The sequence below is a fragment of the Phoca vitulina genome, unplaced genomic scaffold, assembly GCF_004348235.1.
Source record: "Phoca vitulina isolate PV1807 unplaced genomic scaffold, GSC_HSeal_1.0 scaffold23, whole genome shotgun sequence".
NCBI classification, from domain to species: Eukaryota; Metazoa; Chordata; class Mammalia; order Carnivora; family Phocidae; genus Phoca; species Phoca vitulina.
The window spans coordinates 28,124,577-28,137,391 of record NW_022589726.1 but is presented as its reverse complement, the minus strand read 5'-3'; the positions used below and the strand labels follow the sequence as shown (position 1 = coordinate 28,137,391).

General features: G+C 38.5%; 1 protein-coding gene across 4 annotated transcripts in view; it reads left to right on the top strand.

Annotated features, from left to right (window-relative positions):
- Window positions 1-12,815, top strand: part of PDZRN4 (PDZ domain containing ring finger 4) — a 343,940-nt gene that overhangs the window by 269,721 nt on the left and 61,404 nt on the right. For all 4 annotated transcript variants that reach the window (XM_032420376.1, XM_032420379.1, XM_032420378.1 and 1 more), the window contains 2 exons: window positions 7,871-8,127; window positions 11,219-11,321. In XM_032420376.1, coding sequence (XP_032276267.1) covers window positions 7,871-8,127; window positions 11,219-11,321 — 360 coding nt within the window. The remainder of the gene's footprint in view (window positions 1-7,870; window positions 8,128-11,218; window positions 11,322-12,815) is intronic.

Sequence of the window (12,815 nt, the reverse complement as noted above, 5' to 3'; positions counted from 1 at the left end):
TTATTTATTTGAGAGAGAGAGAATGAGAGAGAGCACATGAGGGGGGGAGGGGCAGAGGGAGAAGCAGACTCCCCGCCGAGCAGGGAGCCCGATGTGGGACTCAATCCTGGGACTCCAGGATCATGACCTGAGCCGAAGGCAGTCGCTTAACCAACTGAGCCACCCAGGCGCCCACCACTTCTAGGCATTCTTGCCAAAAAATACAAAACCTGAATCTAATCAAGGAGAAACACAAAGACCAACTGAGGGAGATTCTTTGAAATAACTGTGCACATCAAATATGTGAATACTTTAAATTTGCTCTGTGATCTCATTTGTTGTATTTTCATTCTCCCTTAAAAATGCAACTTCTCCTAAATCTGAGACACTAGAAATTCTATTTTTGATGCAACTAATTTTGATAGTGAACTTAATTTGCAAAGATGGTAAGTTTTAGCTTTTGCCTTATTTTTGTTTTCATTATTGTTTAAATCAGATGAGTTTATGTCTAGTTGTATCAGGCAGGGTCCCAGAAGGAAATGGAAGGCACACTTGAAGGAGTTAATGGAAGTGAGTTTAATGAGGGAGCAACTTCTAGGAGGTGTGAGCAGAGTTAAGAAAAAGAATTTAGGGAATCACAATAGAAAGAGAAGTCCTTACTGCCCACAGACCTGAAAGGGGAAAGTAAACGAGGGATGTGAACAGAACCTACCGAGAGCTGGTGTCCTGAAAGCCAGGTGGAGAGGAGCCTGGGTAAAGACACAGAGTACTGGCTCTCTAACCACTAACTGAACCAAATAAACATACAGCAGGGAGCCTAGTGATGCAGTATACGGTGGTCTGTGTCCAAGAGCACTGAGCTAGACAGAGAAGAGTAGACTGTGTATAGTCTACTCTATACATCTGATGGACAAAGAACCACCAGCTCATGTGCCAAAGAGGAGATAACATCCGTTTCTTTATTAACATGAGGGAAAATAAATGTATTTATAAAGAGGTAAATAAACCTATGTTGTATAGACTTCAATTTATTTCCTTCAGTAAGAATCAAAACATATCATGACCTGTTCTTTAATAACAGGAATAATTTATATAAATAAATACTTCCAAATGGGAAAGCTCAGAAGAGAAGAATGTGGCAGTGAGCCTCAGGAAAGGAACAGAAAATACAGAAAAAGGGGTACAAAAAATGAAACAAAAGATAATTGAGGGAAAAAGCAATTATGAATGATGCATCCCCAAGATTTCCTATAACCAAAATTATAAATTTGGCCAAGAATAGTTCTGATAAATTCACAAAGAATGGGTCTATAATATCTTAATAAGAAAAGTTGAAGATGAGTCTCACTTGTATTCAGGAACACCTCACCATCAAAGTGTGCTGTGAAAGGGGTCAGGAAGTAGCATACGATCCTACTGTAGTGACCTCAGTGTTACAATCAGTTAGTTAAATGTAACAACAGGCTTTTTAGATATCTCCTTGGGTTACTGGGGATCTGCTATTCATTAGTATTATATATATATATATATATATATATATATATATATATATAAACATTTTTAATATATTCAATTTCTTAGGTTGTAAATGTGTATCATGTCACACAAAGGTTAATTAAGAGCAAATCCCACAATGTCACAAGTTATATAGGTTAGGCAACAGTCTTTATTGGGAAAACATACAAGTCAGGAGTGAGCAGCACAGGAGGCATGTGGGACCCAAAACGGTTGGACATGCATTAGGTCTGTATTCCAGTGGAGGAATCCCCACCTACTGTGGCTTTCTCTTCTTTTGGGAACATTATTAGTAAAGAAACAGACTACAAGAGGTTCAGAATGTTTGGGTTAGAAGTTAGTTCCATTTGGCTGGGAAAGCCAGTTGCCTAGCCCTGGGGGACTCTGGAGCTCACGGGAAGCTGTAACACCCCCACACACCAGGAAAATGGAGCTACCGGTCCCTCATAGTCCAAATAAGCCAAAAGGAGCCCCAGGATCACTTTTGAATAAATCTGCCTATTATATCAGATGTGATAATTACATGTTTATTCTCTTCCCCAAATCCAGTAATAGCACTTTCAATGCAGAACATTGTACTACACAGACTTTTGTTATAATGCCATCTAACACTTCTTGTATTCTTATCTTCTAAAATTACATGATTATCACAAACCCACCAGTGATTATTTTGTTCATTAATAACATTAAAAAAGGTCAAAATTAATTTTAGTCAATCTCTTACTAGGCTTTCTTCATATAATTTCGACAATTCTTATTCTGTGTGTTCTTTTCACTATAAATATTTTTTATACTGTGCTATGCTTAATTTATATGACAAATGTCCACACAGAAGCCAACATACCAAAGTTTCAAAAAAAACATATGCTTAAATTCCTTAAAATTGATTGAACAATTGTATATGACAAGTGTTTTAATGACTCTAGGGTTTGGATTATTTTAAATTTCTTCCATACCAAACATTTTAGCAGTAATTTAAATATTGTTTCCTCCTTCTATAAAATGTTACCAGAACATGTTTTTACAACACCTCCCTAATTATCAGGTAGAGAATTTGATCAGCATTCTCATGGGGACTTTAGTCAAAATTAATTCCACATTTATTTGTGAAGGGGGGAGATCTTATAAACCGGCATGCCCAACTAGAATTATACTGCTTGGCTCTGAGAATCTAAATGTAAACCACGGTGACGGTAGTTGATAACACTGTATTATATAATTGGAATTTGCAAAGAGAGTAGAACTTAAATGTTCTCACCAAAAAAACTAATTAATATGTGAAATGATGGATGTGTTAATTAACTAGATGGTTGGAATCCTTTAACGATATATACATATATCAAATCAACACAATGTATATGTTAAATACTTACAGTTTTCCTTGTCGTCTATATCTCGATAAAGCTGAAAATTAACAAAAGAATAAATGAATGAATGAATGAAAGAATAAAAATTTTGTAAACAAAAACAAACAATATTCAAGTGCTTTATACTTCTCAATTTGAAATTGGGCTATATCAATTGCACATAATCTTAGGTATTCTATACTTCTTCTGTTGAGTATTCTTATATGTATTCTCCTATGAAAGGCACAGATACATAAAAGGCCTTATTTTTCATAAGAGGAAACAGAGGTTTAGAAACCCTCATCATTCCCAAACAGCTGACTCTGGAAATGGCAACTCACCAGGGTGACTTGGTTATTCATGCACTTGTTTGCACTTCAAAAGGAAAAAAAGAAAAACCTGTTTGTTTTCTGATACTCAAGAAAATTTTGCATGTGGCTGGATTTGGAGAAATAATCAAAGTAGCGCAGCTCATATCCAAGCTGAGGCCACCAATCACTCTGGGGAGGTTGCTGACAAGTAGCCCAGATTTTGCAGTTTATCCAAAAGGGTAGATAGTTCCTTAAACAGAAGCCTCATCAAACACTGGCGTGATGTGGTTTACATATGAAAAGCTATATTCTTTACTTAACATTCACAAGTTGCTTATGGATTAATTAGCCCATCTGCCACAACAAATGTATTCACACTTCCTTTGCTGAAAAGCCACTACTTTTCTCCTATCCCCTTATCCCTATCAATATAATGGAAAACAACTTTTAAGGAACAAGACACTTATTTTTTCATACCTGTATATTTTTCAACTTCAGTGCTGGGGTAAGAGGGAAACCTTCCCCAGTAACCCAAGGAGATATCTAAAAACCTTCCCAGAGGATAGTTTCCCATGACTGGTTTCCCGTTTAGTCACCAGTCATCCGTGTGTTCGTTCCTCTGAATGTCTTGCAGCTTCTTCAAGTTTGACGTGATTATGGCTACTACTCTTGCCACCAGCTTCCAGTCCCAAATATAGTTGTTATAAGGACAATCTTTTTATCCTAGAACTTTTATCATTGGCATCTTCTTTTCCTTTCTTGAGCTGTGGCCAATTCCGATAACCTCTTTAGAGGCAAATCGCGCTGGTTTCTCATTTATCTCAAATCAGGTGGCTTAATCACCTTTGGAGAGTCCAGTCGTCCCACTCTGGGACTGCTAGCCCCTTGTCAAATAGTGATCGCAGGAGTCTTTTCAGTTATATTCTAGTTGCTGTACTCTAGTTGCTCAGTAGTGGCAGAACCGAATCTGTTTTGACCACAGTTATCAATGTGCCAGATGTTATAGTAATAGAGGGAATTACCTCATAGATTTTCCTGTTTATTAGGATACTCTAACCTCTCACCTGTGCCATTCAACACCAGCTTCATTAAAAAGTCCTTTCTCTATGCCGTGCTTAAATCAAATCGCCAGCCTTTTTGAAACTCTTCTGCACGTAAACTTCAAACTCAAACCCCACAATGCATTATTTCTCTTTTAATTTTCAAATTACTTCTCTTCCCATCAATTTGCTCCCAACTCTTTTTATCCAGTTTTTCCTCCTGAAAATCAACTTCCCTGTTATTTTTCTGGCATTTTTGCTTCCATCCTTTTACTAGGCACCCAGAACATTTGGGGTCTACACCCATGACTACCTACGTTAGGTGGGATACCTATATAACAGAGGGCTTCCCCATCTCCTGTCTCATTTCAAAAAACATATAAAAATTGTATGTAGTTTGTACAAAAGCAAGGTTGAGGCAGAGAGGGAAGAAGGGATGGGCAGGAGAGGAAGCAAGGGAAGGAGGGAGGGAGAGAATACGATGGAAAAAAATGGAATGATAAGGATAAGGCACCATGAATACAAGACACCATGTTGGTTTAAGACCTGGCCACTTGGGAAAAATGAGGTTTGGCTATTAATTTATTTTTCATTTACTACAAACTTTTTTCTATAGGATTAAAACCTCAGATATTCTCCCAATGTTCTTCTTACTGGCTGTAACCGTTGATAACAGCAAAAGCAACTGCCACAAAATCCCAATTAAGCTATTCTTTTTCGTTGTTGTGAAAGGCATAATTTATAAAATGGTGACCTTTTGGTAGGCTAACAGTATGTTGATGAACTTCAAGTGAAGTGAAAAAAAAAAAAGTGTTTGTATCGTCAGTGCTTACATTTTCTAAGGGATCACGTGGGACAGTAGAGCCTTTAAAGGTCATAGACTTCTTTACTTTGAGAGATATTAAATAGCTTATGAAAATAGAGGTCAGCTGCAGGATAACAGGAAGAAAAGAGCATTCCCAATGGGGAAGCAAGATATTCGAGATTATATTGACTGTCCTTTTTTAAGATTGTATTTGATTGTCCTTTAAGCAAAAAAATGAAATTTGCATATAAATGCTATAATTGTAAATGAATGAATGTACAGGGTCTTAGAATCAATAGCTATTGATCTTGCTGTAAGAACGCTAATATTGTCTGCATAAACTAAGCATTATGATAAGAACTAATTATTTCACAGCCTAAAATACTCTTCAGTAATTTTTATGTTTCTGCAGAAATTGTTATACTTTTCTGGGTTTTGCAGAAATAATTAGTAATCTGTAAAGAACTCACTTTTGAAAAATTATTCTTGCTTTGAAAGTCACTAAAACAAGTAAGAAACAAAGAAATACCAAGACTGCATTGTAGGCAAGGTGCTGAGCCACCTTGAGGAAGAAATAGGATAATGGCATTAGTCTGTCCACTACTTAATGACACACAATTTATGCACTAGAAGGATTTAATGTGTGACTGGAAGACGCCCTAGCCACAAATTATTTTTCCCTTTCCCCTCAGATATTGCTTGAAGTCGTTCAAAAAGGGCACTGTCTTCTTTTATTCTACCACTATTAAGGGCTATTTTAAATGCAAGGCTTATAGATTATGACCAAGAATTCTTTTCAGAATGAGAAGGATGTAAGACTTTGCAGGAGTGGATATTCACTACACTGAAGGGATACCATAAAGCAGAAGCCTAGAGACAAAGGGCAATTTCTCCCATATAGATTCTGGCAGAACAATCTTGTCTACCACTGGATCATCTTCTACAACCCTGGAGTTCTTAAATACTGACCACAGTGTGAAACATAAAGAATGATACCAGCCAACATGAGAGGTTAGATTTTAGGTTGTGTTTCTCCATTCTTGGACTTTGCTTACCATCTGCTGATTACACATTCTCAGGGGAGATGGTGGTGGCTTCAGCCCAAAGTGCCCTAGACCAATGGCTCAAGGAATGAATGACTGTGTCCATTGATGTCCCTTGTTCACATACTCCCATATACCCAAAGTCATCCAGACATTCCAAGGTTGTACCAATACCAATGCAGCAATAATGTTCAACTTTAGTCCATAGAGAAAAGAATCGGAGTGAGAATGTACAGATTTGTGAGTGTGTGCACCCTGGTCAATAACCATTCTTATCTTCTACTGAAGTTTCTTACTAGTGATCCAAGAACTGTACTGGGACATATTTTGCTGGTGAGGAAACTTAATTGCTCAATTTTTGAAGGCACATTAGCTGTTTCAGGGCCCACTGAGTAAATTAGATCCTCCAGGTCATTAAGCCTGTCTCAACATGACATGACGATTTCTACCTGGCATTGTATCATTTACCCCCAAACACCCCACACTTGCTCTGAGCACACACATATTCTTTGTCTACTCAAGGAGAGAGAATGTGCTCATCTGGATGTCAGCAATCGCTCTCTGACTGCAACTCAGCGACTCCCTTTGCTTCTTCTTAAGGCACCCAGGGATCTCTAAGGATTTGCTGGTGCGTAGCAGTTATCAGAGCCTCCCCAACAGGCAGATGGCTTAGTTGTCTAGAAATAGTATAATTTCAGGGGTTTTAAGCACAGTATTGTGCCCCCAAGTATCTCTTCTTATTTGCAAAAGCCAACATTATTGATTGATCTAGGGTGGGAATTGTGAAGATATTTCAGGATGCTGTAGGCCTTTATGAAAACAACTTCCACAAAGGGACTCTGTTATCAGGACCGGTTTTAGGGAAATAAATTGACAGCTATTTGAGAGCAGTCTGTACTGCCGCTGGAAAGGGTGTTTAGAAAAGCGTGTGGGTGTCTGGAGTGCCGCAAAGGCTGGGGAACAGCACTGGCTTTTGATAATTAGGCATGGGAGAGTCTTACAAAAAGAATGATTTTTCTCTCCCAAATGCCAGTGGTTCGCCCTGCTGAGAAGCAGTGATGGGGGGCAAAGGCAAACATCCCTCTCTCTCTGTTATGTCCAGGGCTACTTTGGAGAGTCATAAATTGGTATAAATTAAAACAGGTGAGGATCCAAAGGAACATAGTATACTCAGAGATGTTTTAGAGCAGTGCTCCTTTCAAGTGCATATAAATCAGCTGGGATCCTGTTAATATGCCAGTTCTGATTCAGCGGGTCTGGGATAGGGCCAGGGATCCTGCATTTCTAATAATCTCTTATGCTCATGCTTATGCTGCTGGTCCACAGACCACACTTTGAACAGCAAGGATTTAGAATAGAATGTACATGACGATAACATGGTCTTGGATTTAAAAACGATGAGTATGAAAGAAATTTGACAATACCCACAAAGTTAGATTTCAGGCCAGTCAGACTTTGATTAAATATTGAAAATCCCACCAAGAGATGGATAGAACATTTTTTAAAAAAGAGATACACTTAACATTTCTACCTATCTGCAGATTTTGGTGAACGTTTTCTGAGGCCGATGTGTGATTTAAATGTTTAAATCTTTACTAATGATCCTGACAGAATACTTCCTAATGAAACAAGAAGCAACGCGTTTTCCTAATCTTCTTTACTTCCGAGTATTGGTGAAGAGTTCAATAAATGTCAGTGTCTGATTAAATATTGCTTTACAAACTTCATATCAGAGCTGGCTTAAACTTACCCTCCACACCTTTTCTTAATCTATGATGACAGCCTCTCTGTTCTTTCCTCTGAGGTGAGCAATGTCCTTTTATCTTCACAGGTCAATGGGAAGGATCTCTCAAAGGCCACCCATGAAGAGGCCGTGGAAGCTTTTCGAAATGCCAAGGAGCCCATTGTGGTCCAGGTGCTAAGACGAACACCGCTCAGTAAACCAGCCTATGGAACGGCCCCAGCAGTGCAGCTCATGCACGCCAGCACTCAGACTGACATCACCTTCGAGCACATCATGGCTCTGGCCAAACTTCGGCCACCGACCCCTCCAGTGCCAGACATCTGTCCATTCCTGCTCTCAGACAGGTATTGTTCTTTTTCCTGTCATTTTCCCAGAAGCCCTGTTTGTTTTCACTCAGCATTTCAAGTGGGTGTTGGAGAGAATCAGTCACACTAGCAAGCTGACAGTTACAGAGAGAGGCTCTCGGTTCTCTTTGGAAAATGTCTCCACCGTGTCTATATCCAATTAGTTCTCAGCTGGCCCTGCTAGCTACTTTCCCTGACCCACACAGTTGCTTCACTTTAGGAGTCATGCTTGCTGAGGAACAATGAAAAATTCTGGCTCTGATTAGTTCATCTTTATATTTCCAGCCATCAGAAACCTCATGCTACTCATGAGCACTGGTCAGGGAAATAGCTTTTCTCACCAAAGCTGCCAAAAACCTTATTAAGACTGAAACAGAAGTGGCATGTTGGCACTCTTTTCTCCTCTGTGGGTCGCCTCTCTCTCTTTCACTCTTGCTTTTCTCTTCTTTAAAGGAAAAGCTAGGAAATTAATTTAATTAGAGTGCAATTCTCCAAAGAAAGCCATTACCCAATATATTGAGATGTCAGCAAAAGATTCTGGTTGTCAGTAAGTATAAGAGCTGTGAAATAAGGATCTATTAAAGGAATATTTCTTCCCAATTTTTTACCTAATTTGAAGGCAGGTTGAGAGATTTTATTCAAATAATCTTACTTATACAGTCTTGTTTAATGAGGAAGTATGTTTTGCCCCATACATTTTGTTCTGTGAGCTTTGAAGCAAATATTCAAACATTAGGGAGAGTTTGATTTATAAAAACAATAGTCTCTTTAGGCTGCATTTTCACTGCCTACCGCAATCCATTCTGCACTTTGTAAAACACAGATCTGATCACTTCCCTGCCCTTTAGTGGCTTTTGTTAGGTTCATTTCAGTGGTCCACATGTGTACATTAGAATCACCTGGGAATTTTGAAAAGCGGTATCAATGCAATGCCTGAATCCTACTTCAGATGAATTAAAAAGGAGTTTTTAGAGTGAGGCCCAAGTGCCAAAATTTTTCCAAAAATCTCCCTAGGCAATTATAAGGTACAGCCATGTTTTGGAAACCACTCCTTGAAACTTCAAGTTCCAGGAGGGCAAGGGCCCTGTTTATTTTGCTTCACTCCATCCATGCAACCGCTACTTATCAAATAGCCCCCTTTATCAGGCACTGGAACTAGGTGCTGGGCATAAAACTGGGAACAGAAATAAAGTCACCACCTACCTTCTAGAGGAGGAGATGAAGAATATACAGGCAAACAAATATTTAGTATTTATGAATACCACCTCACACAGAGTAGCCTTCCAATAAACACTCTCTTGAAGAAATAATAGTTAACATTTATTAGCTAATTTGGCATGTTTTAAGTAATATTACAAATGTTTTACATTATTTAACTCGTTTAGTCCTCACAATGATCTTTTGAGGGAGTGCATTGTACTATTACCATCACAGATGAGGGAAGATGTTAAGTTATTTGGCCAAAGTCACATTGCAAGGAAGTGATAGGGCCAGACTTCTGAGCCTAAGAGGTCCGACCCCATTACCCACTCTCTTAACAGGTATCCTATGTCACTCTCCATAAGTCCTGCAGACCTTAGCTTAGAGGTAACCCCTTCTAGCAAACTTCCTAGAGCAGCAGTAGGGACATCCCCCCCATCTGCTCTCAGATTCCATATTTCCCCTGAAGTATCACATTATATTGACATTCCCACTTTACTGCTCTACCCAATGAATAGAGCAAGAATTGATTGGATTTGGTGCACCAATAGATTTCCAGCACTCAGCAGAGGGCCTGGCATCTAGTAGACAATAAATGTTTATTGAATGAATAGGTGTTCCTCATGGCAGGGCTCCCTTCTTACCAACTGAGAGACAAGAGAAACACATTAAGTGCCCAAAGCAGTAAACTTAATGGTTTACCAACCCAAATGGGTTTTCAGAGCCAGTCCAAATTTAAGCAAGGACAGTTTACCTGTTAGACCAGCAAGCAAAATGTTGCATGTACTACTTTTGCTATTAGGGTTCATGTCGATTAACTCTATATGGAGATGACAGCCATAGATAGCAGTGAGAAGGGACTGGTAGAATATTTACATTGACTGTATGAGGACACCAGGATGCGTCTCTCGCACGTGCCTTTGGACTAGAGATAAGGAAACTAATTTATACTACTAACTCCAGTTATTCGGTAATGTCCACACTGGCACAGCTTAGAGGTCTCACCTGCCACTAACTTGGTTAGTTGCACTGAGTCTTTTTCACTGACTTCTAGAAATAGAGATGCCCTCATTCTCTTTGCTGTTAAACTGTACTTGGCCTTCATATGGTCTAATGTATAGGATCCATATCATAGCTTATAGTAATTTTAAAGCACTTCTGTAAATTACTTAAAACATTTTTCCAAAGTGAGACATGTAAAAGTCATGTACAATGCCCCAGGTCCCCCTCATTTCCTTTAATCCTCTCTGAATTTTTGGAAGGGATTATGAAACCCTGTGACTTACAGGAATTTCCAGTGAGGTATCACTGTGAATGCTGATTAATATTTGTGCACCGGCCCTCTATCAAAGAGGGGGAAAATGTGGGTTATGAGGGAGAACAAGGAAGGAGGTCTTAAGGAATGAGGGCAAGGTGAGTACGTTTTACAATCTGAAAAATAGATGCTTTTGAAAACAGATTTCAAAAAACAGTTTGGGGCTGTATATTATGAAATGGGTAGTACTCTGTTACAAAATCCCCCTCTTTGGGTAGACTGCAGTCTCAAAGGCCACACACCCATGTATGGAGCAAGTCACATTTGGTGGAATGGAAGCAGGCCAGGGAGTATCAAGCGCCACGGCCTGTCAGAGATTTTACATCAGACTCTTTGGAGTGCTGTTCTGGCCATGGGTCCTTACTCTTGGTATTCTCTCAGAAAATCAAATTGATGGACCTCATGGAGGGGAGAAAGAAAAGCAGTTGCTCTTTCTGAGCTTCTAGTTCACTCAAAGGCTGGATCACTACAGGTTTTATGGCAAAGCAGAGAAAACACGTGAAATTCTAAAATCAGTTTTAATCTTGAAAACAACCCTTTTGATCCATTTCTGTCATCTTGCTACATTCCCCATAGCTGCCATTCTCTTCATCCGATGGAGCATGAATTTTTTGAGGACAACGAGTATCTTTCCAGCTTGCCTGCTGATGCGGACAGAGCAGAGGACTTTGAATATGAGGTAAGATCATTTTCACACCACTTCACATTTCTTCATAAAGTTATGGTCAAGGAGTTTTGCATAAAAAGAAAAAATTAATTTATTACTGTGAGAAATACTTTGTCTATTACATATCGAGGGTAAGTTCTTTTAAGTATTGTTTGTTTGGGCTGTTTGTGTCTAATATTTTAAACACATTGGAAAACATTTTTGAATGTTTGAATGCTTGAAAATAATTTGATTGCATTTTTGCTGATTTTTATAAACAGCATTTTGGCAGCCACAGGTTTTCTTCTTTCTGTAATATAAAATAATTTCCAAGTGGAGTTTGAAAAAGAAATTCTTGGGGTGCCTGGGTGGCTCAGTCGTTAAGCGTCTGCCTTCGGCTCAGGTCATGATCCCAGGGTCCTGGGATCGAGCCCCGCATCAGGCTCCCTGCTCAGTGGAAAGCCTGCTTCTCCCTCTCCCACTCCCCCTGCTTGTGTTCTCTCTCTCGCTGTGTCTCTCTCTGTCAGATAAATAAATAAAATCTTTAAAAAAAAAAAAAAAAAAGAAAAAGAAATTCTTTTTAAAACCAAGATTGTGCTTACTATTTTCATTCATCGTATAGTATTTTGGTTTTAATTGATAAACTAAATTATTTTATATTAGTTATATTTTCTTTCACTTATTCAATGTTCTCTTTGTGACTCAAGTATATACCATCAAAAGTAGTTTCACTGACTTTCTAGAAAGAGAAATGGCCTAATGCCCTTTGTTGTTTAGCCTTTATACAGTATATGTTAGAGTATCTGTACTGTGATATATAACAATTCCAAAAGCCCATCGATTAATTATTTAAAAGCTTTCACAAAAGTTAAAGGATTTATCCTAATATTTCCTCTGCTGTTGCAGTCTATAAATCTTTGAAAGGTTTCAAACCACTCTGACATTTGGAAATAAAGTAGATTGAGGAGGCAAAGAAGCTTTGGTAAACAGGTAGAGAACCCATGATTATCTGCCCTTTTAATGCTTTAGATGATGTCATACAAGTTCAGCAAAATGTTCTTTTCCATTTTACAACCAGGAAATCCTGAAATCTCTTCCCTTAGGAGGATCTGAAATCAAATAAGGCCGATTCAGTGAAGCTCACCTAAAGCAAATAGACGTTTATTTGAAATCTTCCCCCTGCAAAAGTCATTGCTGGGGATTACAGAAATCATTATTTCTTTTCGGCCAGAATTTGGAAGTCTGTGCAATGATACCTAACATCTGAGTGGATGGTTTCAGCGTTGTTTTCCTACGAATTTTTTTAACCCTTCTCCATTAAATTGATTGAAAACTTTTATTTTATAAATCCATTCAGTGACTGGTATGCACTGAAATATCCATTAAGTTTTGTCTTCTCATGAAAAATAAATTACAAAATTTAGTCACTTACCCAAATAATTCAAGATTAAATCATGTTTTTCTTTCAGCTAATGAATACTTTGGGTTTAGGGACTGGAATTACCTAGATCACTTCAGCTTTTTATT